The 26,857-nt window shown below is 51.5% G+C and overlaps 1 protein-coding gene across 4 annotated transcripts; it reads right to left on the reverse strand.

Annotated features, from left to right (window-relative positions):
* Nucleotides 1-2,855: 2,855 nt before the first annotated feature.
* Nucleotides 2,856-21,088, reverse strand: DRC7 (dynein regulatory complex subunit 7). Of its 4 annotated transcripts, none has more exons than XM_019754504.2 (19): nt 21,016-21,088; nt 19,229-19,411; nt 18,263-18,494; nt 17,694-17,868; nt 16,440-16,565; nt 15,506-15,700; nt 13,774-13,932; nt 12,638-12,856; nt 10,137-10,265; nt 8,895-8,967; nt 7,865-7,993; nt 7,548-7,676; nt 6,305-6,525; nt 5,264-5,479; nt 4,571-4,681; nt 4,370-4,480; nt 4,038-4,232; nt 3,217-3,356; nt 2,856-3,122 (listed from the first exon to the last, which is right to left on the reverse strand). In XM_019754504.2, the coding sequence occupies exons 3-19, from the start codon at nt 18,457-18,459 to the stop codon at nt 3,029-3,031; spliced, it is 2,619 nt and encodes an 872-aa protein (XP_019610063.1). In that variant the 5' UTR covers nt 18,460-18,494; nt 19,229-19,411; nt 21,016-21,088; the 3' UTR covers nt 2,856-3,028. The 4 variants fall into 4 exon arrangements, with proteins under 4 accessions (XP_019610063.1, XP_019610056.1, XP_074170919.1 ...); XM_019754497.2 differs by having other exon boundaries at nt 18,263-18,497; XM_074314818.1 differs by lacking the exon at nt 18,263-18,494.
* Between the last annotated feature and the right edge of the window lie 5,769 nt (nt 21,089-26,857).

Genomic DNA, 26,857 nt, shown 5'->3' on the forward strand with positions numbered 1-26,857 from the left:
ACATTATTGGAAAACCAATTCCCAGACAACCAATGGGAAGTGGACATTGGGAACTGCGTGAGGCCGCAGACCTTCCATCTTTGTAGTGGGGCGAAGCGGGGAGGAGTCCTTAGTCAGCATTTTGCCACGGTTCCTACTTCTTCCATTTACCTCTGGCAGTGCTTCTTTGGTCTGAGGATTTTGCCCTCTTCTTTGGCTCTAACACCAGCTTGAATCTCCCACGGGAGACCTAGAAGGAAACGGAAACTGATTCCAGGTCGAATGAGGCGTGGAGCCCGGAAGTGTTGCCCCTACAGCCGAGGTCTCGGTGAATGGATGAGAGGGCCGCTGCTTTAAGGGGATCACCGACTAGGAGTCCGAGAAAGGCCGACTTCATTTGTGATTCGTCGATGGGGTGGGCCTAGGAAAGGGCCATAACCGACCAGAATCGGGCCACTCGCGTGGCTGCTCCTGGGGGCTGCTTAGGGGGAACTCGGCCGCCGCCCCCCTCCCCCAAGCGTCTCCTCGGGCCAGGCCCTGTCTGCCGGGAGGGTACGGCCGGCCTTCCCAGGGGCCGGTGCCTAAAGGCCCTCAAACCTCCCCGTTTATCCTCTAGCCAGTCAGTGCAGCTCAGGGTTGCTTGATCTCATGTAATGCCCGTGACAACCCCAAACGGTGGGAATTCTGTTCCCATTTACAGATGGGGAAACTGAAGGCCAGGTTAAGGTGCTTGTAAAAGGCCACACAGCCAAAAAGTAATGAAGTCAGGATTTGAACCCTTGTTCTTAAAGCAAAGCCTATGAGTTTCTCCAATGTACGGCACCCTGTCTGCCAGAGAGAGGCAGAGGGTCCACCCCTCACGTTGTACTTTGGGAAGCTGTCCGTGATGCGTATGGGCACCAGCAAAAGAGGTCTAGATTAGCAAAATAAAATCCGGTCAAAATTGTCCACCCTGTATTTTAATATGCTTTTAATATGAGAATTTCATAGACAAGACTTGAAAGAATGCTATAATGATGTATAATAGTTTAATGATATCATGATGACCCAATACCATGTGGATTTCAACACTTGCTAACATCTTGCCATATTTGTTTTGTCCATGTGTATTTTTTTGAGCTATTTGAAAGTTGTAGACATCAAGACATTTCACCTCGACACTAAATACTACTGAGCATGTAACTTAAAAAGAAGGCCCTTGTCCTACATAACCACCGTGTCACCACACCGAAGAAAACTAACAGTCCCCTTCCAGTCCAGATTTTCCCAATCATCCCCCAAATAACTTTTTTTCCTAACTGGGAAACAATCAAGATTAGGCACACGTGGCTCCTTTAGCTCATTCTATTTCTGTTCCCCATTTTTTTTTTTATGACATTGATCTTTTGAAGAGATAGGGCCATTACCTTGTAGACTGTCCCACATTATGATTTTGTCTGACTTTTTTCTTCTAGTGTCATTTACCTTGTTCCTTTTCCCCTGAATTCCTTGTTAAATAGAAATTAAGCTTGATTACATTCACGATCAGCATTTAAAAACTTCATATTGCAGTATAATACATATACTCCATATGCTATAAGTGTACAGAGTTGATGAATTTTCACAGACTGAACATAATCAGGTCAAGAAGATGATTACCAGCAACGCGGAAGTTCCCGCATATTCCCTGCCATTCACTAACCCTCACACCACAAGAATGACCAACCACTCTCCTGACTTCTAGACCATCGATTAATTTTGCCTGTTTTTGTTCGTCATATAAATGGAATCATGCAGTATGTACATTTTTTGTATCTGGAATCTTTTAATACTAATTTGAAGACACCCAAGCATGTCTTTCATGTTGTAGCTCGTTCATTTCCACTGAGCCTGAGCCGGGTTTCTCAATTTCAGTGTCACTGACATTTTAGGCTAGTAATTATTTGTTGTGGGGAGCTGTGATATGCACTGTAGTGTGTTTAACAGCATCTCTGGCCTCTATACACTAGATGCCAGTAGCACTGTTCTCATACCAGTTATAACAACAAAATGTCTCAAGACCAAATCCATGTATTCATTCTACTCTTGAGTGGCATTTGGGCTGTTTCCATTTTGGTGCTGGTATTAAGAACGCTGCGATGAGCATTCTAGTTCACACCTTTTGGTGGAGATGTATGCATTTCTGTTGAGTTGTTCATTACTCTTGTTCGATGGATGGATGGATGGATGGTTGATGGTGGGTGGGTGCGTGGAGTGGAACCTCGGAGTAGAATTGTATGGCCATAGTGTAGTTTTAGCAGATACTGCCAGTTTTCCAAAGTGGTACTGATTTACACTTCCACTAGGAAAATTATGAGACCTGTAGTTGCTCATCCTCACCAATACTTACTCATTTTATCCGTACTAGTGGGTGTGTGGTGACATTTCATGTCCCTGAGGACTAGTGCATCTTGACATTTTCATGCCTTTATTGGCCATTTTTTAAGCTACCATTTAATGAGTGCGTTCTTCGTGCCACTTGCACTCGTCTCTTTACAAGTCTTATTTGATACAATTTTTTACATCCCATTTTACAGATGGCTACACAGTGGCTGGTAAGTGGCTGCAGTCCCCTGCATTCCAATGTGAAGCCTCCAAGTTTGGGGGTATGTACCTTGGCCTTGCCATTCCCACTTTGTGAGCTGGGCCACCCTAGGCACATTTTGATCTGACCAATTGTTTGAAGGTAGCTGCCGTCAGACCATCTGCAGAGGTGCTGCAAAGGCTCAACATTCCAATGGAAAGGACAGGAAGTGAATGAGGAAGGTGGCCAAGACGTGGGCGGGGGTTGTCCCAGGCTATACATGAAGAAGGGAAGGAAAGGCTGGTGCTGGAGCTTGTGAAACATGAGGTACAAATGGCAAATTAAAAGTGTTTATTTACAGGAAAAATCTTGAGAAGTAGGGACACACACAGGGCTGCGGGGCAGTGAGGTCAGGTCATTAGCTGGGTGTAGGGAGGTTGCTTTCTCTGGCAGCTTAGGCAGAGGCCCCAGGAGAGGCATCAAATGGCCAGAGGTGCAGGAGGGGTATTAAACATAGCCTCTCAGGAATTCCACCAGGCGTGGGTCCTTGTGGAGCTTTTCCTCCAGAGCCAAGTACTTCAGTGGAGCCAGCTCCTTGTGTCTGAAATCAGAGGGAGGAGCGAGAGGTGGTGGGTGTACAACGCTGGTGTTCCAGCCTCCTAGTGGGTCGACCTCGGGTTCCCCTGCCCCCTCACCGATTGAGCCGCTGTTCCAGGATGCGGATGCGGAACATGGCCTGAGAACAGTAACTCAGGTACAAGTCTTCATCCTCGGCTGTCAGGGTCACCTGGTTTTCCTGGTACCACTGCTGCTTCTTCTGCAGCTCCTGGGTCTCCTGTGGGCATGGGGAGAAGAGCAGGACGGTTGATGAGGTCTGACCAACCCCGCCCAGACTGGAGGCTGAGATCCCACTGGTCATCAGACAGTCAATGGGGGTTGGCCCCACAATCCCCACCCAGAGAAGCCAGAGGAGCAGAGGCAGAGGCCCCAGAATGTCTTGGTGGGAACCACTTGGGTCATGTCTAGAGGGATATCACGTACAAGAGGTCAGCAGCATTCAAGACAGACAGCCGTGTGGCTCTGGACAAGTTACATTTTCAGAGCTTCCAATTTCTTGTCTGCCCAATGAGGGTCATTATATACACCCCCTTGCCCCCCACAACCACCACCATAGAGCTCTTGGTGAAGATTAAATGAAGCATTGCATGGGAACTACATAGGGTAGTCCCAACTAACAGAAATGCGTCAAGGACTAGGAGTTGTTACAATGCGCCACCCATCCATCCATCCATCCATCCATCCATCCATCCATCATGCCACCTATCCACCCACCCACTCACTCATTCACCCTCCCACCCAGTGAATACGAGTAAGGAAAGACAACTTGGTTGTTTGGAAACTCCAGGCAATGGAGTCCCCTCGTCACTCCCTCACTAGTCTATGAGCAAGCAGCCCTGGGCCCATTTTCTGGATGAGGACACCAAGGCCCCCTCCCCTCACCAGGACCTGGCCACACCTTCTCAAAACGGGCCTGGATAAGGTTGGCCTTGTCGATGAGCCGCTGCTTGAAGTCACTGAGGCACTCGTCCTTGAGGCGCACGGCCTGCCCACGTGTCAGTTTCTCTCCTGGCAGGAGCTGGGCCAGGAACGGGGCAAGGTAGTCCAGCTGGGCTTCCACCTGCCGCATGTGCTCCTCGTGCATCACACGCTCCTGTGGAGGGGGAGGAGGAGGTCAGCTGGGGAGGGGCAGCTGGGGAGGGGCAGCTGGGGAGGAGCAGCTGGGGAGTAGCAGCTGGGGAGGAGCAGCTGGGGAGGAGCAGCTGGGGAGGAGCAGGGCCAGAGGCTCACCATGGCCTCCCGGTGCTCCCTGCTCTTCTCGTTGCGCTTGGTGTCATAGATGGAGATGGTCAGTGTGTGTGCTGCCTCCTCTTCCTCTAGAAGCTTCAGGATTTCCAACACCTGAATTGGAAAATGGGGGCGGGCATGATTAAAACCTCCTCCACCCCTGCCACCTCCCACCTGCTCATGTAGGGTTCCAGGGGACCCCACCTCGAGCTCTGACTCCCAGGCCTGATGTCTGGACAACTTCTCCTCATTCTTCAGCTGCATCATGGCCTCATACTGGTAGAGAAGCTTCTTGGTGTACTCCATGGGCTCCACCTGGAACAACAACAACCACAGTGACACAAAGAGGCAGCAGTGGCTGGGGTCGTGGGCAGACTCTGGAGCCAGACATCTTGGGTTCAAATCTTCCGCTGCCATTTTTCTAGCTGTGTGACCTCAAGCAAGTTGTTTAACCTCTCTGGGCCTCAGTTGCCTCATTTATAAAAACAGAAAATTATTGAAGAGAAACTAGAGACTCAGAAGAATGTGCCAGGAGAGTGAGGATTTGAACTCAGAAAGCCAGCCTGGTGGAGGTGAGGGGGTCTTTTCGTACTCCAGTGCTGGTTCCCTGATCTGGGGTATGCTCTGCCCAGGGCTGGGGTAGGGACAATGCAGAGTAGTCATGGCCTGCTGGGTTGTCTTTCTTGGTGGAAAAGGCAAGGTTTTCAGGGAAACTGCAAAGAGAAGGGTCCCCGGATGGGGTCCCTTAATTTTCCCAAGGGGCACAGATGAACTTCCAGGCTGGGAACTAGGAGTTTCCATCCCGGTTCTCTTAAATCGCTGGGACCGGGCAGAGAGCCCCAGCTCCTTCTCGTCATCCCGCCCTTTCACCCCGGCCCGCTTGGCTCCCAGGCCCACCTCAAAGCTGATGCACATGTCAGGCGTCATGATGATCTTGTTTCCTTTGCTGTCCACGTCCGTGCGCTGCAGGAACTCGCGCTTGGAGGCGGTGATGTAGTCCTCGCGGCAGTGGTAGCGCAGCTGGATGCGCTCCTCCAAGATCAGAAATGCGCGTTCCGCCACGTCCTCATCTGCAGGCTTCGCGGGGTTGCGGAAGAACCGCTCTGTGATTTTCTGGGAAGCCAGAACATGCATAGGATGGGCATAGGTGGGAAAGGGGATTTGTGCATGCCCCTGAGGGCAGCAGCAAAGGACGCTCAGGGACACGGGTCTGGGGTCATTTGGGGGTTTGTGTGGAGCAGCCCCTCCTAGCCAGACAATGGCTCTCATGGCCCCACAGGTTCTTGCTTCTTGCAGGCCACTCCAGCCCTGTGTGGTGCTGGATTTCTTCTCTAGCTCCCTCCACAAGACTCTGCTTGTTCACCTCCAGAGATGGGGAGCTCACTACCTCTCTAGGCAGCCTGCTCCATCACTAGACATCCCTTACTTTGGAAAGAGGTTTTATTTGATATGCAGTCATTAAACACAGTTGCCAAGTAATTTGTGATGACATGGAGAAAAAAAAAAGTACAATTAATGTCAAGTGGGTGATACAGGGATTCTACCTACCTCCCTACCCACACCCACCCCCACACACACCCACACACACCCCTCACTTAAATTAGAAAAGACTCAAAACCAAACCTATATTACATAGTCATATCTACTAGATGCCATTCTGAGATATTTTCACTTTTCTCTTTATATTTCTCCATATTTTTCTAAATGTTAGTCATCAGTGTGCACCTTTTATACTAGTAAGGACATAATATCTCCCTGCTGGCCCAGTGGTGGGGGATACAGTCTGGCGTCAGACAGCCCTGGGATCTTGCGTTGGTTAAAACAGCAAAGATCATTTGGCAAAGGTGCCACTCCTGAGCCGGGACTGTCCCTATCTGCGGGTAACCCTGGCCTGCCAGGGCAGGTGGGCACCCTGTCTTAGGCCCAGTGAGTGCTTACCACCATGGGCCGGGGGTTTGACTCTGCGCTGTTCAGAGTCAACTTTTTGACCCTGGGCCCGAAATTGACATGGCGGTAGGAGAGGAAGTCGGCCCGTCCTTGATAGTACTCGGTCATCGTCTTGGGCGTCTCCTCCCGCTTTATCAGGCCGTCCACACGGGCCTTTTCGTAAAACTCCATGATTCGGTCCGTCTCAGGTTGCATGGACGTGTATGAGTGCACTGCGGTGGGAGACAGGGGGTGTGGGGGTGGGGAGATGGCTGGGTAAGCACCAGGAGCCACGGCGGCTGGCTCAGTAACCCAGCCCCGACACCCCAGGGAGAAGGCACATCCATGAATGCTCATGGATGAGTATTAGGTGTATAACCAATCCCCCACTGATGGGTATTTGGCTGTTTCCAACCTTTTTGTTATAAACAACAGCACGATGAACTTTTGCACGTGCGTTTTTTTAAATTCTTGCCCATTATTGGCTCAGGACAAATTCTGAGCAATAGAACTGAGCAAAATAAAATACGTATGCTGGTCAGAAAGCATACTTATTTTAAGGCTGTTATTAATGATCTTGCCCAACTTCTCTCCAAAAAAGTTGTGCCAATTTGCTGTCCTACCAGTAGTGACAGGGAGTGTTTGTGACACTTGCTCACTCCCTATGAGACCATTTTTTCCCTTTTTGATAACATGAAGGTTGTAAGATGGTCCCTTAGTTATTTAGTTTTATTTATTTATCTTTATTTCAACCACCAGGTGAGGTTGATCATTTTTTATAGTTTTAGATGATATATTGACCCTATGTTTCCTTTTGGGATTTCTTTGTTAGGATTGTTGATCCTTTCCCAAGACATGTCTTTCCCTCCCTTACAGGCTCCTGGGCTCATGGCCATGCCCACACCCTCTGCCCTCTGCATTGCCCCTGTGGGGGCATTTGTTGATTTAATTGCTCAGGCATCTTGACCCCCTATACATGGGGCCCCCACTGTGTGCCTGATCCCAACCACAGAATGGGCATGTGGTCCTGGCTTTGACTTTCCTAGAGGAGCATTTGTCATGTGCTGTGCTTCTCCTGACCGCCCACATCTGCTTTGCTGAGGGAGGCAGGGGCGGTTTGCTCGCCACCAAAGAACCCTGTCGATACATAGATAGTGCTTCCTCCCACCACACACCAGCTTCATGGAGGCTGCTCTAAGGAGCATGTGAGGCCCCACCTGGGCCCCTAGCGGGCCTGGCAGTAGGATCCACTTACCACGCAGAGCCTGGGGGTGGCCTGGCTTGAAGTAATCGATGACCAGGCCTGTGATCTCGTTTATGTGCTTCAGCTCCAGCATGTCCTCCCGGTTCTGGTACCACTCCTTTATCTCCAAAGTCTGGGTACCTGTGGGACCCATCAGTGTTGGCTGCAGCCAGGCCAGCTGCCCCAGCCTCCGTCTCACCATTCCCAGCACACAGAGACCAGCACGGGACATACTCACACCGAGAGAGGGTCAGTAACATGCCCAAGGTCACACAGCATGTCGGGGAACCCAACTCTGCTGCTCCCCGAGGCCTGGCTGCCCCTCTTACACTCCAAGTCCCTGTAGGTGCTGAGGCGGCACACGAGGCCGTTGCTGTTGAGGTAGGGGGTCCACTTCTCCAGCTTGGCCCGCTTGTAGTGTATCACCTTCTTCCCGTTTGGGCAGCGGGTCTCAAATGCTGTGGATACAGAATGGGCTGGGGTGAGGGACCCCCCTGCCCCCAGGTCAGCCACTCATCCAGCCACTGTCCAATGCATTGTTTGCTAAGCTCCGCCAGGCCCCAAGTCTGTTCCAGGGAGGCAGAGGAGAATGGACACCAGGGCTGGCTCCTGCCCTGGCGGAGTTCTCAGGTCTGAGCCTAACCAGAGGACCTGCACCCGCCACACCACATACTCGCTGCCAGGCCTTTGCCTGTGCAGGTCTCTCTGTCACAAACACCATCCTCTCCTGCCCTAAGTGGCCTGACTTCTGATGTGTCAAAACTTAGCTCAAATGATCCCCCTTCTCTCTGCCCACCCACTCCTCGTCCCTGACCCTCGGGCTGCACTGGGTCTTCTTTCCCTGGGTTCCTGTGGCACCCTCTCTGGCCCTTCCACCCCATTGGAATGGCTTATGGTCTATGCCCGCCCTCTGGGTCTAGGCACTCCCAGATAGGAAACTCAGCAGCCAGCAGATGTTGGCATGGGGCACACGCATTCCTGTCCTGCTTTCTCTGCTTGCCCCTCCCAGGTCCTCATAGCTCCCCTCCCCTGTGCCATCTGGCCTCCTCCTGGCAGTGGGTGGGGGTGAGGGAGGGGAACGGCTGTGTCCTGGTCCTCGATCCTCTAACACCTCCCACTCTCCATTATCCAGTGTGTGTTAACTGAGCCCCTTCCTGTATGCCAGACATGTGTCAGGCCCTCAGCCACAGAGCTGCATGTGTGTGCCAGGAAGGAAGGACAAGGGGCCACAGAAAGCAGGAGGGATGGAAATGAGGGGTCCGGGCGGCCTCTGCTGGCGTCCGCCTGCCTCGCTGTTGCCGCAGACCATCCCAGGAACCCAGGTCCTGAGGAGGGGCAGTGAACAGGACACGAGCGTACCTTCTGGGGAGATCTCAATCTGCTCCACCCACGAGTGTGGCATGTCAAAGCTCTTATCCTCTTCCTCCTTGCCCTGTTGGGAGAGGCGGGGGCGGGGTGGGCTGGTTCTGGTCAGGGCTGGGCCTCAGAGCAGAAGTTATGGGTAGAGCCTCTGTTTCATCCCACAGGTCAACCCAGAGTGGCGTGCTAGCTCCTCCGGGGGAGCTAGAGGTCACGGGCAATTTTGACCTAGCCTGTCATGACCCAAGATAGGGAAGAAGAGTTTGTTCTCAGCTGGCTGGGATTTCCCCTGCACCTTCCTGGCTGGGACAGAGCACCCTTGCTCTGCACGCCCCTCTTTCCCTCAGTCGGCAGACGCCCAGGCACAGCCACAGGACCATGGTTAAGAGAGGGACTTCTAGAGTCAGCTGGACCCAGCCCTACCCTCCATCCAACACCAGCTACGGGGTCCTGGGCAAGTCCTTTAGCCTCTGACACTCAGTTTCCTAACTCTTCCTTGGGAGAGTTAACTGACAGACGTTACATAAAGTGCTGGGGACACTGCCTGGCTGTCTCTATTGGTTCTTTTCTCTCTCAAAGCCTTAGTTTCCCTATCTGTGAAATAAGGCCTGGCCTAGACAAATGGTCCTTAAACTAGGTAACCACATAAACTTGGATAAGATTTTCTCAGTTTAAAACTTTTCTCCCACAAACATTGCTCAGTCCTCTGCCAACAGCTCACGTAATCCGTTAACCTTTCAAGGCCAGCAGGGGGCGCTTGTACCCCGGGATTTACTGCACAGAGGAGTCTGATCTCCAGAGCTGAGGACCCCGAGAATGCACAATACCATTTCCAGGCATCTTTAGACTGCTGTGCTTAGCATGTCACACCAATGGTCCTGTTTTGTCCTCAGGCAGTCTCAAGAGGTAGAACAGAGTTGCCATGGAGAACTCAGACTTGTGTAGAGGGTCTTAGCCCCCTGTTTCAAGGCACATACTCTCTGAAAAGGATGGACTGTGTAGGGAAGGGGACCTGAATGAAGGTCACTGGGTCTGTCTAGGCCTCAGTTTGCCCATCTATAACATGAGGGCATGGTCTAGGCCTTTCTACCTTGAGGAATCTGTCGTTAGTCTATCTGGACTGTCCCCTTCCATACACATGCCTGTGGCAGGGAGGTTTGTCAGGTTGGCGTGAAGCAAGACAGGGTGTGAAGCGCCGCCCCCCCACCCCACTCCCCAGCCCCACAGGTGGCTGAGGCTCACCAGATTGTCCTCGTCATCCTCATCATTCAGGTCACTGTCATCTTCCTCAGTCACAGACAGGTAAGGCTTATCGGTCCCCAAGAGCAGGTACTCCCATCTCACAGGGTCTCCCAGGTCAAAGACCAAGTCCTGATGGGCGAGGGGATCAGCTGAGCGTACCCCACAGCCCCCACACCCCCTCCTGTTCTGCTGGGTGGTGGGAAACAGCGGCTCCCAGAGTGGAGCAGGGCTCTGGGCCTGGGTCTAAGAGGGGCAGAATGTCGGCTCCAGGCAGCCTCTGTGAGTCCATGCCCACCCTCCTCATTTCAACAGGAAATGGAGACTCCAAGGAGGGCTGGAATTCCCTTCCCTTTGCCCAGTCTCCCTATGAAAAAAATCCCAGTGTTGGTCTCTGAGAGACTTGGAAACGCTGGCCTGGGATAGGCCCGGATATGGAGCTCGTTCTGCATTTTGTATGGGGGGGGGGGGGGGGATGTCCCCAGCAGTGTTTAGAGCAAATGCAAGATAGTGAGATTTAATGGGAGGGTGAGATGGCAGGTTTGAAAAAAAGGTCTTCTCAGAGTGTTCACTCAGGCAAGGGAGAAGGGAACTGGGCAGGCACCCGTGGAATTGTGGAATCTACAGAGAGCAGGTGTGGGTCCTCCACCTCTTTCATCCCAGCCCCAGGCGTAAGCTGACTTGCCAGATACCTCCCAGCAGGAGGGGAACATCCCACATCCCAGGCTACCTCCCAGGGTAGCAGCCATCCCCAGAATGTGTCCCAAAGTGAGGGCAAAGCCCTCAGAACAGCTGCCCACAAGGGGCTTCAACATGAAACTGCCCTGAAGCGGACCTAATCCTGGTCCTCCCTGTCTGAGTCCTGGAGGGCTCCTGAATATTTCTCTCCTCTAGCTGGGAGGTGGAGGGTTAGAATAGAGGGCCATGGTGGAGGAAAGGGAGGGAGAGAACTACTCATAAATGAAACAGTGATCACCGATAGTCAGGCTTAGTGGAAAGGAACCACATTACTGTATAGATGTTTGCAATCACGTCCTCCATTCTGTCACTTTTGTAAGTAGTAAGCAGTTAGTTCGGTGTTTTGCTACTTAACTTTCTATTTCTATAGGAAATGCGTAACTGAATGGACAACTACCACGTCTCTGAGCCTGGGGTGTCTTGCTGTCTCTGTGTGGGGCCTCACCATCGGTCCCCACCCCCAATGCCATTTCAAGTTTCTTTGAAGGAACAAAGCAGCTGCTCTCCTGCTCATTTGGCAGTAAAAGTGGCAGCCAGCGTCATGCTCGCTTTGTCTGTGCTCTCACTTGGTGATGCAGTACTGCCCCTCTGACTTCACTTTCTCACCGAGCTACCCTTCCATCTCCATCTCATGACTTCTGTGATCCCTGCCATAAAATTCCTTTGCCTCGCACTGGTGCAGGGCTTGCAGGGAGGGGAGGCTGAGGATAGGATCTTCAGCCTGGATAAGGGACAAAGGAGGATGTAGCAGCCTCTCAACGGCAAGTCTTCTTCAGAGGGCACTGACTCCCACGGCAGTTACGAGCCTGGGCTCTGAAGGAGGGCAGTCTCCGCTCTGCCCCCTCTGTGTGGTGTGGGAGAATTTCTTTTTATAAGACGAGAGTCACAATAGCTAACATTTATTGAACGGCCAGGGACTGACTATTCTAAGCACCTACTGAGTGTTATTTCCCACCACCCCGTGAGGTCGGTGAGGGCATAGCAACCCTGGGAATCCCCGGCTAAGGGAGGCCAAGTGGCAGGGGAGATGTTCCTCCTTCATTGAAGGCAGAAGTTTCTCTACCTAGGGACAGCTGACATATGCACAAAGTGGCTTGCACCGGAACAAGCACACATCACCTCTGACAGTTTCCCACAGGGGCGACAGCAGTCCCTTGGACAGGGTCACTTTGGAATAGGGGGCAAAGGACCCAGGATCCACCTTTGGGAAACTGGCCTGGTTGGAAATGGAGGAACTTAGAAACCAAAGAGCACAGGATATGGAGTCTGGAGTCCGTCTCTCTTTTGATTTGTAAACAGCTCAGTAAATTTCCATAAATTGGACACTCTCTGCACCCAGATTAAGAAATAAAATGTTGCCCACACCCCCAGAAAGTCCCCTTGTGTCCAGTTGTGACCTTCCCCGAAATGTGTGTATTTTAACTTATGTAAGTGGCTCGAAGTTTTGTCTATATATGTATATTTATGGAAATTCACTGTGCTGCACACTTAAGCTGAGTGCAATTTTCTGCATGTAGTTGCATTTCAAGGCATCATTAAAAAAAATCATTCCTAAAAACTAACAATCCACATTTTATAAGGCTACACAAACCCAAAGAGAGACAAGAATCATTTGAATGGTTATTTCTGGGAAAAGGAGTGGGCTATGGGGGCCCACTCAGCTCTGGGGAAAGTCTGAAGTCCTCATGGCCTGGTAGCCAGCTCTCCCCGCAGGTCACCGTCCCCTTTTCCTCCAGCGATAACCAACCCAGGCCCCGGCCAGGCACCTTGCAGCAGTTCCAACAGTCCTGCATGTTGACCCAGTAATTCTTGTGGTTCCAGAGGCTCTCGATGCCCAGGAAGTGGTCGTCCTGGGTGCTGTAGCTGCGAGCCGTGAACGGGTCAATGAAAAAGCTCTCAGGCACCTCACGCTTCCCCGACAACACCAGCACCCAGCAGTGTACCCGAAGACCATGCAGAGGGTCGCTGTTTGCATTCTCCACCTCCTGCACAGGGAAGGTGGGTGACCGTGGGCCGGATGGGTGGGGAGGGGGGTGTCAGGAGCCAAAACATCTCCCTGGGGCTGGGGAACTGGCAGGAGAGCTGAGCTCTGATCCAGACTGTACCATTGGCCAGCTGTGTGACCTTGAGGATAGCAGCTCACCTCTGAGCTTGTTTTTTTATCAATAAAATGGGAGGGACTGACTTGATCTGTGGTTTATAAATGGAGCCTTTTGGAGATCTAGGGTATCTGGGATTTACAGGCTTCCTATGATGTGATTCTGGGTGAGATTTCATCCAAAGAAAGGTAGTGGGACACCACATGGCTTCCTGTTTGCCTCCCTCTAGGACTGTGTCATGTTCATTATTGTATCCCCAGTGCCTGGACCAGAGGAGACACTCAGTAAATACTATATGGAAGGAAAGGAAAGGAGGGAGAGAGGAAAAGGTAGAGGGAGGGTGGGAATGTGGATGGACAGGAGAGATGGGAGGATAGATGGATGGATGGATGGATGGATGGATGGATGGATGGAGGGATGGGAGGAGAGTTGGGAGGATGGATGTTGGAAAGAGAGATGGGAGGATGGTTGGGAGGGTGGTTGGGAGAGGGTATGCAGGTAGGTCTTCAGTGAAAGAGTCTGGAATGAGATCACCAGAACTTCCCAGCATAAAACGGGTGGCCCCGGGCAGCAGAGCTCTCTGATATTAGAAATCTATCACCAACAGCTAGCTGACCACTAGGGGGAGATTCCCACATGGCCAGGCAGAGGTGGGGATGGTTGAAGGGTAGAGGAGGGGATTTGGACCTGGGGGTCCACAAAAACACATCCCTTCCATGACCTGTGACGTTCCTGTTCCTCGAACTCCTACCCCACCTGGAAAGCTGAGCTCAGGGGTGGAGGGCTAAGGACAGGGGACCCACCTGGAGGCGTACTTCCTCCTTCCTCAACCGCCTCTCTTCCTCAGCTCGGATCCCCTCCTGCTTCTTCATCTCCTGCTCCTTCTCAAACCTGCTGCTCAGGTCCCTGGGGGGTTTGACTGAGTACTTCTTAGGTGGTGCCATTTCCTTCTCCTGGACTATCTGTCACCCAACGAGAGAAGAAGGATCAGCAGCTGCGACTCTCTGCCCCTCAGACCAGGAGATCACAGCTGCTCCTGGAGCCTGTGGGCTTTCTGGCCTTTAATGCAGGAAGAGCCTCAGCTCCAGCTCCGTGACCTTGGGCAACTCTCCCACTTGCCTAACCTTGGGCTCTTCTGTAAATTGAAATGAGAATAATAAGAACCTTCTCCCCAGGCTTGTTCTCAGAAATCAAGACGAGAAAATACCCACAGGAGGTACCCATCAGGGCTGGAACTAAGGAGATGTGATTTTCTCTTCACTCCCCCACGCTCACACTCGCTGTGATATGGATGTGATCTCGCAAAGGGGGGCAAATGGTCGGGAGTCAGATTTTCCAGATTTTGTCATCGCAGGGTTTCATATGCAGATGTAACATAAGAGTTTGTTGGGCAAGGGAGAAGAGGGCATGCTTGAGCAAGAAGAGAGAGAGAACTGGGTGGTAAGAAAATTGTCCGGGAGAGACCGCCACAGAGGCTGCAGCAGTGGGCTTGTGACAGGTAGGAGGGAGAAGTAGCAAATCTCCAGGGTTTAGAGTCAAACAGACCGGGCCTCAGTCCCCTGGCCACGTTATTTCACCTCCCTATTTCCTCTCAACACACTCATCTGTAAAATCAGAGTGAGAATTCCTCCCACACAGCATTGTTGTGAGGAGCAACCAAATCAATGGACGTAACAGTGGTTCATACACTGGAAAATTCTCTGCATCTGTTAGCTATTGATATCATTTTAATAATGAAAACTTTGGCTGAGATAAGAAGCCTGTGTGTGAGCTCACAGGCCTTTGGAGCCCAAGGTGATGATGGAGCTTTTGTTCCATCTTCCTTGCGGAGGTGGGCCTGAGGAGCAAGGCTCTCTCACCTGCTGCCTCTCTCCACCAGAGCACCATTCCGGGGACCCCAGGGGTTCACCCAGGTGTAACACAGGAACACTTGCATCGCGCTAGATGCCCCAGGCCCCTGGATCCCCAGCTACAGACACCCACAAGTGTTTGACCCTGATTACTGAGTCCTGGAATCAATCCAGTTCATGAAAAGCATTTTCTGCCCAATGCAAAGAGGTGCTTATATGATCCCTAAAATTAAATTCATTTAAATGTTTCTTGTGTTCAAGAAACACTGATCATTATGGAGTCTCAGTCAACAGATATGAAAACACACCACCACCTGCTGGAGGGTGGGAGCCATTTTTTTTTTTTTACTGTTAAAAAGGGGCCTTTTTTCCTAGGAAGGGAAAAAACGCAGAACTAAATGTCCATTTGTCTATTTCTTCCTCATATGAAAACGGCTGGATGGACTTTTGTCAAATGCGCAGGGTAATATGGAAGAGTTTGGCTTATGATAGAAACCACGTGGCGTTCACAGAATTTACCTCGTGGGGAACACAGTAGCTAAAACTGAGTTACGACAAGGGGAGAGGAACAGCCAGGGTGGAGACCGGGGTCGTGTGTGACCAGGGCAGGGAGTGGAGCTGCAGGGACACACGTAAGGATGGCGCGTCTTGTGGGATGCCCAGGGCAGCACATGCCCAACAATACCTCCTTGGGCTTCACGGTGAGCGGGCACACCTCCCGAGTCAGGTCCATGTGGCACAGGTCCTGGGAGCCGTAGCCGTTGACGCAGTAGGCGTCGTAGCCAGAGCCAATGAGCATGGAGCAGAGCAGTGTGCTGAAGTCAAAGCAGTTGCCCTTCTGGTACGTGATCACCGTGGTCGAGGAGTACAGGTGCGCGGGCTGGCCATGGCCGGTTGGTCAGCACTGCCGGCCCACCACCTCCCACCTGTCCTCCCCACAAGCTAGGACCCATGCAGGCTGGACCCCAACAGTGCGCCTCACCTTTGTCAGGTGAAGGAGCCTGGTAAGGATGGGATGAAAACTACAGACCCCGTATCCAGAAAGTGCCACCTACATTTGCCTATAATTTGAAGGGGCCGTGGACTTCTTGCTGGGAAAGACCCTCTGGACTGTAGAAGCTTCTAGTCTAGTGCTCTCTGATAGGCAATTTTAGGGTTTTATTTCAAAGTTGCCCTTAGCTTCTCTCCCCCACATTCTTTCTTTCTCTTCCCTTTCTCAGTTCTCCATTGTGGACCTAGCCCTTTCTCCCTCCCTCTCTCCTTTCTCAACGAGAAGCCAATTGAGATGATCAGAAGCTCAAAATGAAGCTGTGGGCCATGAGCAGCAGCCCGCCCTCCTTTCCCCACCTCCTGGTGTTCTGAAAGGTAGACTCTGAAGGCAGAAAGAGGCAAAAGAGGCAAGGGGGGGGGGGGGAACCAGGAGACCAGTCTTGCTGTGTGACCTCAGACAAGTGGCCGCCTCTCTCTGGGCCTCTTCTCCCAGCCCCACCCTCCACCCTCCACCCCCCAGACAGATTCACAGGCTGTGGCCTGAGCCCCATTGAGCCTTTTTCTCCATATGCCTGGCTTTCCATCCTAGGCCTCACAGACCTAGGGATGCGGCCCAGAGTGGCACTTACCGGCTTGAGGGGGTCCGACAAGGGCACCATAGAGAGGAAGTCTGCAACAAACTGGGCGCAGCTGTCCCAGTTGTAGAGCTCGGGGTAGGGCATCAGTGTGGGCCGGATGGTTGTGCTCACGAACTTCTGCAAGGGGAGAGACCACAGGCCCCTGGGAGGGCATTCCACCTGGGAGGAGGGCACAGTGCTCCCGGGAAGCTGGAGACCTCGGGTTGGGGGTGTGCTCTCTGGGCCTCGGGCTCCTCCAGTTGGAGGAAGGGATCCCTCAAAGCCCTTCCAGCCCAGATCCAGAAAAAGTCTGTGCTGTCCCTAGGTGCTGGGGATGAATCAGGGCCTCCCTGTCATTGTCATTGTCCCACTGAGTACCACCAGACCTGGCATCACCTCCCCAGTCCCCCATAACCTTGTGAGGTCGGTCCCACTGACAGAGGAGGAAACTGAGGCTCCGAGAGGTGAGCCAACTGGCTCAGGTTCACAGTCAGCAGCAGCAGAGCTGGGTCTGTCTGTCTCTAGGCCACCGCCCAGTGTGGGGGACCTAGTGCTACTAGGGCCCTTGAGGGGCTGCTCTGCTACCCGGGGCCTGTAGGCCAGGCCTCCAGGGTCTATGGGGTTGAGGAAGGCCCCACCAGCACCAGGTCCCACATGGCTCCACCTAAGGGGCAGCCCTGGTGCAGCCCTTGCTGAGAGCTGCAGGAGAAATGCAGGCCTGGGGTTACCAGATAAGAGGAGAGTAGGGATCTGTATGTGAGTCACCAAGCTTCAAATGCTAGCAGCTGATACATGTGTTAAAAATCACCATGTGGACAAAATAAAACAGTCTGGGGCTACTGTACAGCCTTCAGATTAATCCTATACCCATCCATTGCTCCATCTACAGATGGGGAAACTGAGGCCCAGAGTGACTCAGGAACATGCCCTGGGTCACCGGGCTGGAAGGGAGGAGTCTAGTGCTTGGGTTCTGGGGCCTATCCCGGTCATTTTGTCTTATTTTTCCTTCCTTCCATGAACAAGGCCAGCCTCTGAGCCTGGAGCCTGCCCTGGGTGTCCAGCTGCCCCTTAGGTGGGACATGGGGTCTCCAGGCTACCACAGCCTCCAGGGATGATTCACACCCAGCCTGCTGGGGCCTGCTGGCCTTTGAGTGCATGCTGCTTCCGGACTATAAGCTCTGGCCCACAAGAGGGTTGTGCTTGGGCCCCGCTCCCTCCTCCCTCTGCTATCAAGCCCCCAGCCCTGCCCTCCAGACCCGGCCTTACGGGCACTTTGCATTCATTCAGTGGGTGCAGGAAGAGGGGCACACGGTCCGGGCACAGGTGGCTGTACTGGCGGGAAAAGTTATCCGCCACCTGCAGCAGGTGCTCCTCCTTGGGCGTGTTGCTTTGGTAGGAAAGGGGCAGATTGGAGGTGTCGACAGTGTCCTCGGAAATGATCCTGTGCCCGCAAGAGGGATGGCATTAATTAGTCTGGCACACAGGGAACCCTCGATCCACCTGAACTGCCATGGGCTCCAGCTCTTCCGTGTTTGAGCCTCACAGTTTCCCAGGTGGGAAGTATCATTATTAGAATCTGCGTTTTTAAACAGATAAGGAAACTGAAGCACAGAGAGGTTGAGTGACTTGCCTAGGGTCACATAGCTAGCGCGGGGGAAGAGTGGGACTTGGACCAGGCAGTCTGAAAGCAGAGCCCTCACTCTTAACTGCTCTCTCTGTTCCTGGTCCTGCCTCCCAGCCCAGGTGCCACCAGCCCTCCTGGCTCCTCCTTCACCCAGCCTTGCTCAGACCGTCTCCAGAATGGCTGGGCCCAAAGCCTCCACCTCAGCACTCACGAGTCCCTGCCTGGGACAGTAATCTCAATCTCCGACAGCTTTTTCTTCAGGTCTCTGAGCATCTCCTGCGTCATGATGGTTCCCTCCTTCCGGATCTCTGATGGTCTCATTATCTTCTCGCCCCTCTCTGCCCGCTCGGCTGCCTCCTCTCGCTCGGCTGCCTCCTCCTCCTCCACTTTCTCCTTCAGGACCTCCATTTTGGCGTGTCTCTGACTGTCTAGAGATGGAGACTCTGCTGGAGGGATACACGCACTCAGAATGGTCAACTTCAGACCAGGAAGGAGCCACCAAGACCACCTGCATCCCTGAGCCGTCATTTTCGGTGTTTTAGATCACAGAAGGAGGAAGTGAATCTCTCTTAAACTTCCTTTCCATTGAGGAGAAAGTCTCCACTTGAAGACTCTCTTTAAAACAAAGACAAGCAGGCCACAGATTGAAAACGATTGTCAGGGCAGGAGAGGGTAGCCCAAACTTACTAATATTGCTTGGCTTTATGCATATTTATTCTGACAGTACCTTCTCTTTATGGCAATTGATGCTAATGCTGGAGGGATTACTTCAATATTATAAAATTTCCTATTTAAATATATTTATTAAGTCTAATAAGTGAATTGGTTTAAAGAAAATTATTCATCATAGTAAGATGATATGGAATATAACAAAAAGAAGGTAACGTCACCAAACTTGGAACTGAGGGACAGAGGGGGCAAAGACAGGGCTGCCACTAAGGCACCTGGACAAAGGGCAGGTACGTGGGGAATAACAGAGCCTGCACTCTCCTGGCCAAGCCCTGTGTCAGCCCATAGAATGAGGTCGTTTGGGAGCCAAACTGAAATGCCATATGTGCTCGTGCGCCCTAGGAAGGCCTTGTCTGTGGTTACAGAGCAAAGCCTCCCTGAGGTGGACCACCAGTTTCCTACCCAAAGATCCAATCCCCCTTTCCATACAACAGAACCCCAATTTTACCTGGGGCAGCAATGTGCCTGGTTTGAAATGTTCAGCTTCCCAGCCTTCCTTGTAGCTAGAGTCAGCCCTGTGATGTAAACCCAGTTCTGGCCGCTGAGATGTCAGTTGAAGTTGCTGGATGTTAAAGGGTAGGGCCCAGTTGGCCCAGACTCTGCCCTTCTCCTGTTCCTGCCTGGGACACAGCTACAAAGCAGGAGGTGGGGCAGCCAATTAATGACTATGAGATGACCACACACGAGGACCAAAGCTGACAGCTATATACGGCAGAGCGACGAGACAGGGGAGCCATGGTCCCAAGAGGTGCCGTGGAGGCCTTGAGTGCCACCTCCAGACTTCCCATCACGTGAGGAGGTTCAGCCTCTGCTTGTTTATGCACGTTCCTGTTAAACCATCCCAACTGATGCCCCAGCCTCCTGCCTCCCAGCTCATGTCTTTCCATCACCCCACCTCAAATATCTTTTTTTTTAAACAGTAAATAAGGCAAAGGTCCAAAGAGGAGGAAAACTGACCTAATGCACAGGTTGTGGTGGGAGAGGATAGTGAGGACTGGGGAGAAAAGAGCAGGCTCTCCCCAGATTTGTCATCACCCTCTGGGGTGGAGCCAGGACCAAGAAGCTGGGCCCAGCTCCCTGCTCCAACTCCTACCTGGGCCGCCTTGGCCTCTTGGGGCAGGCGGCTAGTCACTGACCACCAGCCTGGCGAGGGGGAAACTTGGCTCTACCAGCAGCTCCTGCTGGGGCCTTGGGCCACTCCCTGCCCCTTTCTGGGCCGCAATTTCCCCTTCTGCAATATGAAAAGCAGGACAGATGTTTTCTGTCCACTGCTGACATGCTGTAGGACTCAGGAGGGGCTGACTGCACCTGTTGCTTTGCTGGAGGTCAGCCCACCCTAGTCCCAGGGAGTCAACACCACAACTGAGGCCTTGTGTCCAGCAGGTCTGTTCAGAACCCCAGTTCCCTGCAGCAAACCTGCTGCTGTGCCCACCAGCCAAGCAACACAGCCTGGTGATTAGATCCATTTGTCTGCTTCTTGGGCACGGAGAGGATAAGCTCAGGGCGGGCAATAATAGCTATTACAAGGCACTTCCAGTTTACTGAACACCTACTGAGTCCCAGGCGCTGTGCTAACTAAGGGTTTTACAGAGATAATTTCATTTATCCTCCAATGACTCTGTGAGGCAGACACTATTATGATACCTACTTTGTAGGGGGGAAAATTGAGGCCTAGAACAAGGGGAAACTGCCTAAGTTCACAGAGCTAGTAAATAGCAGATCTGGGGTTTGAAACCCATGCACTTAAGGGCCTAATGAGATGGGGAGGTCTCAGAAGGATGGTGTGGGTGGTGGGGGGAGGGTGGTGAGTAAGGAAAGAAGTAGAATAGGGAGAGGGTCAAGGTATCAGTGGACAGCAGGGGGTTACAACTGGGGCAGACACTGAGGGGCTCTGAGCCTAAGGTCACAGAACACGGTCATCAGAGGTAGAGACGGGCCGGAACTCGTAATACTTTGTTCCCCACAGAGTATTGGGCTGCCTCGTCAGTTACAGCGCAGTTTGGGGAGGGCAGTCCTGCCTCAAAGTTCCCCGGACCCTAACCAGAGGCCCAGAGGCCCAGAGGACCTCCCCACCACCACAGGCCACTTTCCACACACCCCTCCCAGAAGCAACTTCCCCTCCCCAACACACACACACACACACACACACACACACACACGCACTCACACTCACACAAAACTTCCCCAGAAAGATCAGGGCTGAAAGCCCTGGGCAGAGGAAGCCCCCTTACCAACCTTCCCCTCTCCCTGGCAGGCAGGGTCCAATCACCCCCAGTCCTCTGAGGACAGCCTGTACCATCTGTTAGCCTGTCTCCATGGTAACGGCGTTCAGAAGCTAAGGTCTGGTCCTGGGAGAGGAGGCTTCTGGGAAATGTAGTCTTCTGTCACTACTCAGTTCTGGGCCCAGAAGACCCGCTACTGCAGATCCCTTGACCAGTGGCGGCTGGAGCCAGCTTGTGGCAGCTTGCAAGAGCTGATTATTAAAATTTCAAGAATGTTTGTGAGCCAGTTGACAAACAAAGGCATTATTATATTAAAAAGTGAATTATCAAAATGTGTAAGTAGATTATATCTAAAACAAAGGCAATAAATAGCCAAAATGCATCTCTTCCTAATTATTTTACTATATTGTACTATTATATAAGCTCTTGAGGTTATTTAGGCCTATTGTAGCTGTATAATAAAAATATTATATAATGGTGAGAGCTACTCTGCATCTTTTCTCAACTTCTGTTTAGTGATGTCGCATCGATAAAAATTGGCTTAAATTGGCTGTGGGATTATTTACACCACAGAAATTGGCAAATGCTACAGGCCAGGGCTTTTTTTCTCATCGAGCCAGTTAAACATTTACCAGGATACCGCAGCCCTTGCACCATGCACAATCAATGTGGCCTTCAGCAGGATAGATGGAAACCAGTGTGGGCCCTGTCCTGTGGTGAACAGAGCCAGGCTGCCTGAGTCCTTGTTTCTAGTCCAAGCTGGGCCTCTGATTTAGTATAAAGCTCACAGGACAGAGAAAACTTGCCCATTAGGTTAGAGGCCCACGAAAATGTTTCATTTGAATTTCTTCTAAATTCAGAAGAAAAAAAAATTAATAGACTAATAATGGATATACAATGATGAGTCTGATACAATGATATTTTATGACCAATGTAGTCATAAAATATCATTTTGACTGTTTTGTTTTTGGAAGGAGGGGCCCACAAGTCATAATTCGGCCCTGTGGAGGTTTGGAGATAAGGGTATGGAGAAATACTGCAGAGGTCCTGACAAGGTCATATAGTTGCTGTTACTGGTTGAAACATAGGTCACCTCAATTCTCAATAATAAAGAGGATTCTTTTTCTTCTGGTTAGAATATTATACAGTCATGAAAAACAACACGTGAAGGATAAATTAGACTGAGGGAAAGCTCAAGAGACCGCGTGAGGCCCCCAGTCCTGGTGAGCGTCCTGCGATGAGCTCTGTAGGGAATTTGCCAGGGGTGAAGGCAGGAAGAGAAGAGGAAAAGGAAGCAGGTGACGTAGTAGGCTGGTGGAATGGAACATGGGCTTCATTTTTCTCTTTTCCCCACGTACCAGCCCATTTCTTTTGTATATTTATTTATTGCCCTTTATCCCTACACCCACTCATTTTCTGTCCCCATAGACAATCATTCTAGCGTGCATTGCTCTGCATGCTTCTCTTTTTAATTTGTGTAAATGATATGGCGTTCCTATTCCCCGTTTCTTTTATTTTCACTAAGAACCATGTTCTTAAGATCCATCCATGTTGCTAGGTGTCCACAGCATGGATCCACATTCATTACCTCTCCACTCTCCCAGTGATGGACACCCCACTTCGCCACCAACTCCCTTCCATCACAGATAATGTCGCAATGTCATCGGTCATGTCCCTGTAAGAGTTTTCCTTTAGGATAAGTAACCAGGAGCAGGACTGCTGATTCAACAGCAGCACCCTGTTTTTCTCCAGGTAATGAAACCTACCCTCCCCCCACCTTCTGCAATGTGTCTTCATGTGCTAACGTGTTAGTTTTAGGTGTTTCCTTCTCTGAATTTGTCCAACCCATTCCTCTCCATCAGGGATATGTCCTTGGTTTGGTTTGTAGGACGTCCAGATGTTTGTCCCTGGTTTCCCATGTTGCAGATACCTACCCTCATTCTGTCACATGTCTGTTAACATGGCCCGGGGTGTCCTTCATTAAACAGAAAAACCTTAATTTTGATGTAATTAAATTGGCCAGGTTTTGTCTGATGTTTTGTGCTTATGAATTTTTACTTGAGAAGTCCTTCCTTGCCCTTAGGTCACAAACTATTTTCCTACATTAATTTTTATAGTTTTGGCATCTCATTTAGACATTTAATCTGCCAGGAACTCATCTCTGTTTGAGGGATTAGGTAGGGATCTTGTTTTATTTTTTTCCAAGTAATGAGCCAATTTTTCAATGCCATCATCAGACCACCCATCCTTTCTTGATGATGCCACTTTTGTCGCGTATAAAGTCCCCCAGGTGCACATGAGTCTGCCCCTGAGACTTCTGTTCTATTCCACTGGTCTTCATGTCTATCTCTGCACAGACCCCATGTTGGATTTACCACTATTGTCTTGTAATAACTTCTTATCTGCAGGTCAAGTCTTCCTTCTGTACCTTCTTTCATTAGCTTGGCTTAGATGTTTGAGGCCTATACGCCTCCATATACATTTTAGAATAATGTTTTGGAAAGTCTTTAAAAATCATTTGGACTCTTTATTGAAATTACATTGTATTCATAGATTAATTTGTAAAGGATTTTTGTCTTTTTTTAAAAAATATTTTTTAAAAAAGATTTTATTGGGGAAGGGGAACAGGACTTTAATGGGGGAACAGTGTGTGCTTCCAGGACTTTTTTCCAAGTCAAGTTGTTGTCCTTTCAATCTTAGTTGTGGAGGGTGCTGTTCAGCTTCAAGTTGTTGTCCTTTCAGTCTTAGTTGTGGAGGGCGCAGCTCAGCTCCAGGTCCAGTTGCCATTTCTAGTTGCAGGGGGCACTGCCCACCATCCCTTGTGGGAGTCGAACCGGCAACCTTGTGGTTGAGAGGACGTGCTCCAACCAACTGAGCCATCTGGGAGCTCAGTGGCACCTCAGCTCAAGGTGCCGTGTTCAATCTTAGTTGCAGGGGTTGGAGCCCACCATCCCTTGCGGGACTCAAGGAATTGTACTGGCAACCTTGTGGTTGAGAGCCCACTGGCCCATGTGGGAATCGAACCGGCAGCCTTCAGAGTTAGGAGCATGGAGCTCTAAACACCTGAGCCACCGGGCCGGCCCAAAGATTTTTGTCTTTTGATATTAAGTTATCTACCTGGGAGCACAGAGCAAGTAAGTCTTATTTTCCTGTATATTTGGTATATTGTAATGAAAAAAAACCTAGGAATGAAGCAATTGGGGCAGAATGGTGAGAACCAGGGAGCCCGGCCTGTGGTGGTGGAGGGGACTCTTCCATAGCACACAGAAGATTACTGTAGTCCAGGGCCTGATAAGGTGATGGCCCATCTCTGGCTCAGTCACATTCCTGCTGCAACACGTGGCCAGGCGCTATCAACTACTATCTCATTTAATCCTTCATCAGCCCTGTGGAGCAACTACTGCCATTCCTGCTTTACAGGTTCAACAGGTGAAGAATGGGTCCAAGGAAGTGGCAGAGGCACGATCTGGACCAGGCAGGCTGACCCTCGAGTTTGTACTCTTGACCATGGAACTATCCACCTCTTCGGTTGCTGTTGGGAGGGTTCAGTGACAGGGCAACCCTGTACATTTGCGCTGGGCCTTGGGATGTATTTTTCCCATGACCCTGCCTGGCCTTAGCATGTGTTCAGCTTGGCACTTGGAGCTGTTTTTGCAGTGAGCCTAGGCAATGAGGAACCCCAGCCTCTCTGCCCCTGCCTGGCCTTGGGGCGGACAGCCAGCAGCAAAATAGCACATCTGCATTGTTAACTGCACCCCTCAGCTACCTTCTCCGTATGTACCAAGAAACCCAGTCTATTTGGGGCTTGTGGTTTTGTGGGTCCCACATCCCACTGAGCGTGTCTGGGAAAGCCACAGCCCAGGGTTTGCGGGGTTGGAACGAGCTGATAATTCTTGAACCCAGGGAATGCTCTGGGAGAAGGTGCCAGCAACCAAGGGAGGCCCCAGCCTTAGCACCAGCCCACCTTGCAGAGTGTCCTTGTGTACGTTGAAGGGCCTCTCGGGGCCTCCATGCCTCATCCTCACACAGGGCTGGTCCACTTGGCAGAGCTGTAGAGCAATCTGGAAGGAAGCTTTAACCTTCAAACCCCTCCTAGTTTACATACAGGTTGCATAGGATCATGCTTTATACAAGGTCTCCACCTGGTTTTTCTTTAAGCCAAGGGGGCTTCAGGGGGCCAAGACCACTGACTCCTACTGAGTCAGTACTGGGCATTTTACTTTTGTCACCTCACTTAATGTTCTCAGGATGAGGCAAGGACTTGATCTCAATTTTACAGAGGGGGAAACTGAGGCTCAGAGAGGTGAGGCTGCATGGCCAGGGTCACACAGCCCCTAAGTAGCAGAGGCAGGATTTGAACCCAGTCTTGTCAGACGCTGTTGTCTGTATCTGTTCTTCCTGTGAACAGATTGGTAACTCTGAGACTTTGGGATAAGAGAGTGGAGATCTTCATGTGAGAAAGAGATGTCTGTGAAGATAAGCCCCTAAACCCACCAAAACTGCATAAAAACTGATGTGTGTACAAAATGTGGCTTAACTGGTGTAATGTCCACATCCTAGGATTTCCTTTCCAGGAACACGATTTGCATAAAACAAGGACCACGCCTTCCTGTTTTTCATCTGTTTGCTGGTCCAGTTTCTGTCAGAACTTGGCGTCTGGGAGGAGGCTGGCAGCCCAGGGTCTGTGGGGAAGGTCTAACAATTTCTCACCTGTAGAAGGTGCTTGACCATCCCCAGAGCCCACTGGAGAAGGTGGGGATTGGGTAGGGGTGAGATGTCCTCGATGGTTAGTAAGTAAAGGCTACAGTGGGGACATGAACAGGTGGTGTGGGGCCCGGATGCCAGTGTCTGCCCTCCTGGCCAGGGCAGGCTGGGGGTGGGGGGCACGGCTGTCTTTCTGCATCTGTCTCTCTCTGCTTTCTTTCTTTGTGCCAGCTTGTCTGTAATTCTCTCTCTCTCTCTCTCTCTCTCTCTCTCTATTCCTCCAGCTCTGTTATCTCTGCCTCTTTCTGTTTCCTACAGAGGAAACCAGTACATGGTTGCTACACGGAGGTCCAGCCATGGGAAGTGACATACCCAAGCTGGGTCTGGCCAGAGATACTCCCCGAGCTCAGGGCCCCATCAGGCTGGTGCCAAACTCACATCCTCCTATTCAGCCAGCAAATATTTTTTCAGTGCGTGAAATGCACCAGGGCTGGGCTGACCAAGTAAGGCCGTCAAGTTGCCTGCACTGCAGAGCTCAGGTTCTGGGGGAAATGTCCTTCCTCTCTCAGCTCAGCCCAGCCCCCTTCCATGGCCTGGCCCCTCGGCCCTCAGGTGTACAGAGCCCTGGACTTCCACCCCACTGTGACAGCAGGTCAGAGGCTGGGCCACCCACGTGGCAGTCAGAGAGGGGGCTGGGGGCCTTGCTTAAGGTATTACACCACTGAGTATGTGGCATCCTCTGAAATTCAGTGTCCTGGACAGCTGGATGGATGGCAGCCCCCGAATGGTGGGGGCTCTTCTGTGAAAGTAGGCCCTAGTGGGACTGGTTGAGACCAGGAGCAAGCTGGCTGGGAGGACCAACCCCTGCCCCGCAAACAAACCTCCAGTCCACAACTGCCCCGAGTGCCTGAGAGGATGACACATTCTGAATGTCCCTCACTACTGGCAGCCAGAGGTTGGAACTGTAGAAGGGCAGTGACAAGAGGGAAGAGGGGGAGAGGCTGGGGGCTCCTTTGAGGGGCTGTGGTAACAACAAACTCCCCTATTTGGGCTCAGGCCCTTACTGAGAAAGTGAGCGATGGCAGACATAGGCTGCCTTGCTATGAAGGTGGGGAGTGACGCATGGCGGCGGGGATGACAGTGTCGCTCTG

This window comes from Rhinolophus sinicus, linkage group LG11 (assembly GCF_036562045.2).
Source record: "Rhinolophus sinicus isolate RSC01 linkage group LG11, ASM3656204v1, whole genome shotgun sequence".
Taxonomy (NCBI): domain Eukaryota; kingdom Metazoa; phylum Chordata; class Mammalia; order Chiroptera; family Rhinolophidae; genus Rhinolophus; species Rhinolophus sinicus.

What these genes read in the sequence shown, in the direction of transcription:
- DRC7 (XM_019754504.2), bottom strand. Translation starts at nt 18,459, where the DNA reads ATGGAGGTCCTGAAGGAGAAAGTGGAGGAGGAGGAGGCAGCCGAGCGA. An exon ending in GATTGAGATCTCCCCAGAAG is followed by an intron (nt 7,994 to 8,894) that starts GTACGCTCGTGT and finishes CTGTATCCACAG; the next exon opens with CATTTGAGACCCGCTGCCCA. An exon ending in ACATGTGCATCAGCTTTGAG is followed by an intron (nt 4,682 to 5,263) that starts GTGGGCCTGGGA and finishes TTGTTGTTCCAG; the next exon opens with GTGGAGCCCATGGAGTACAC.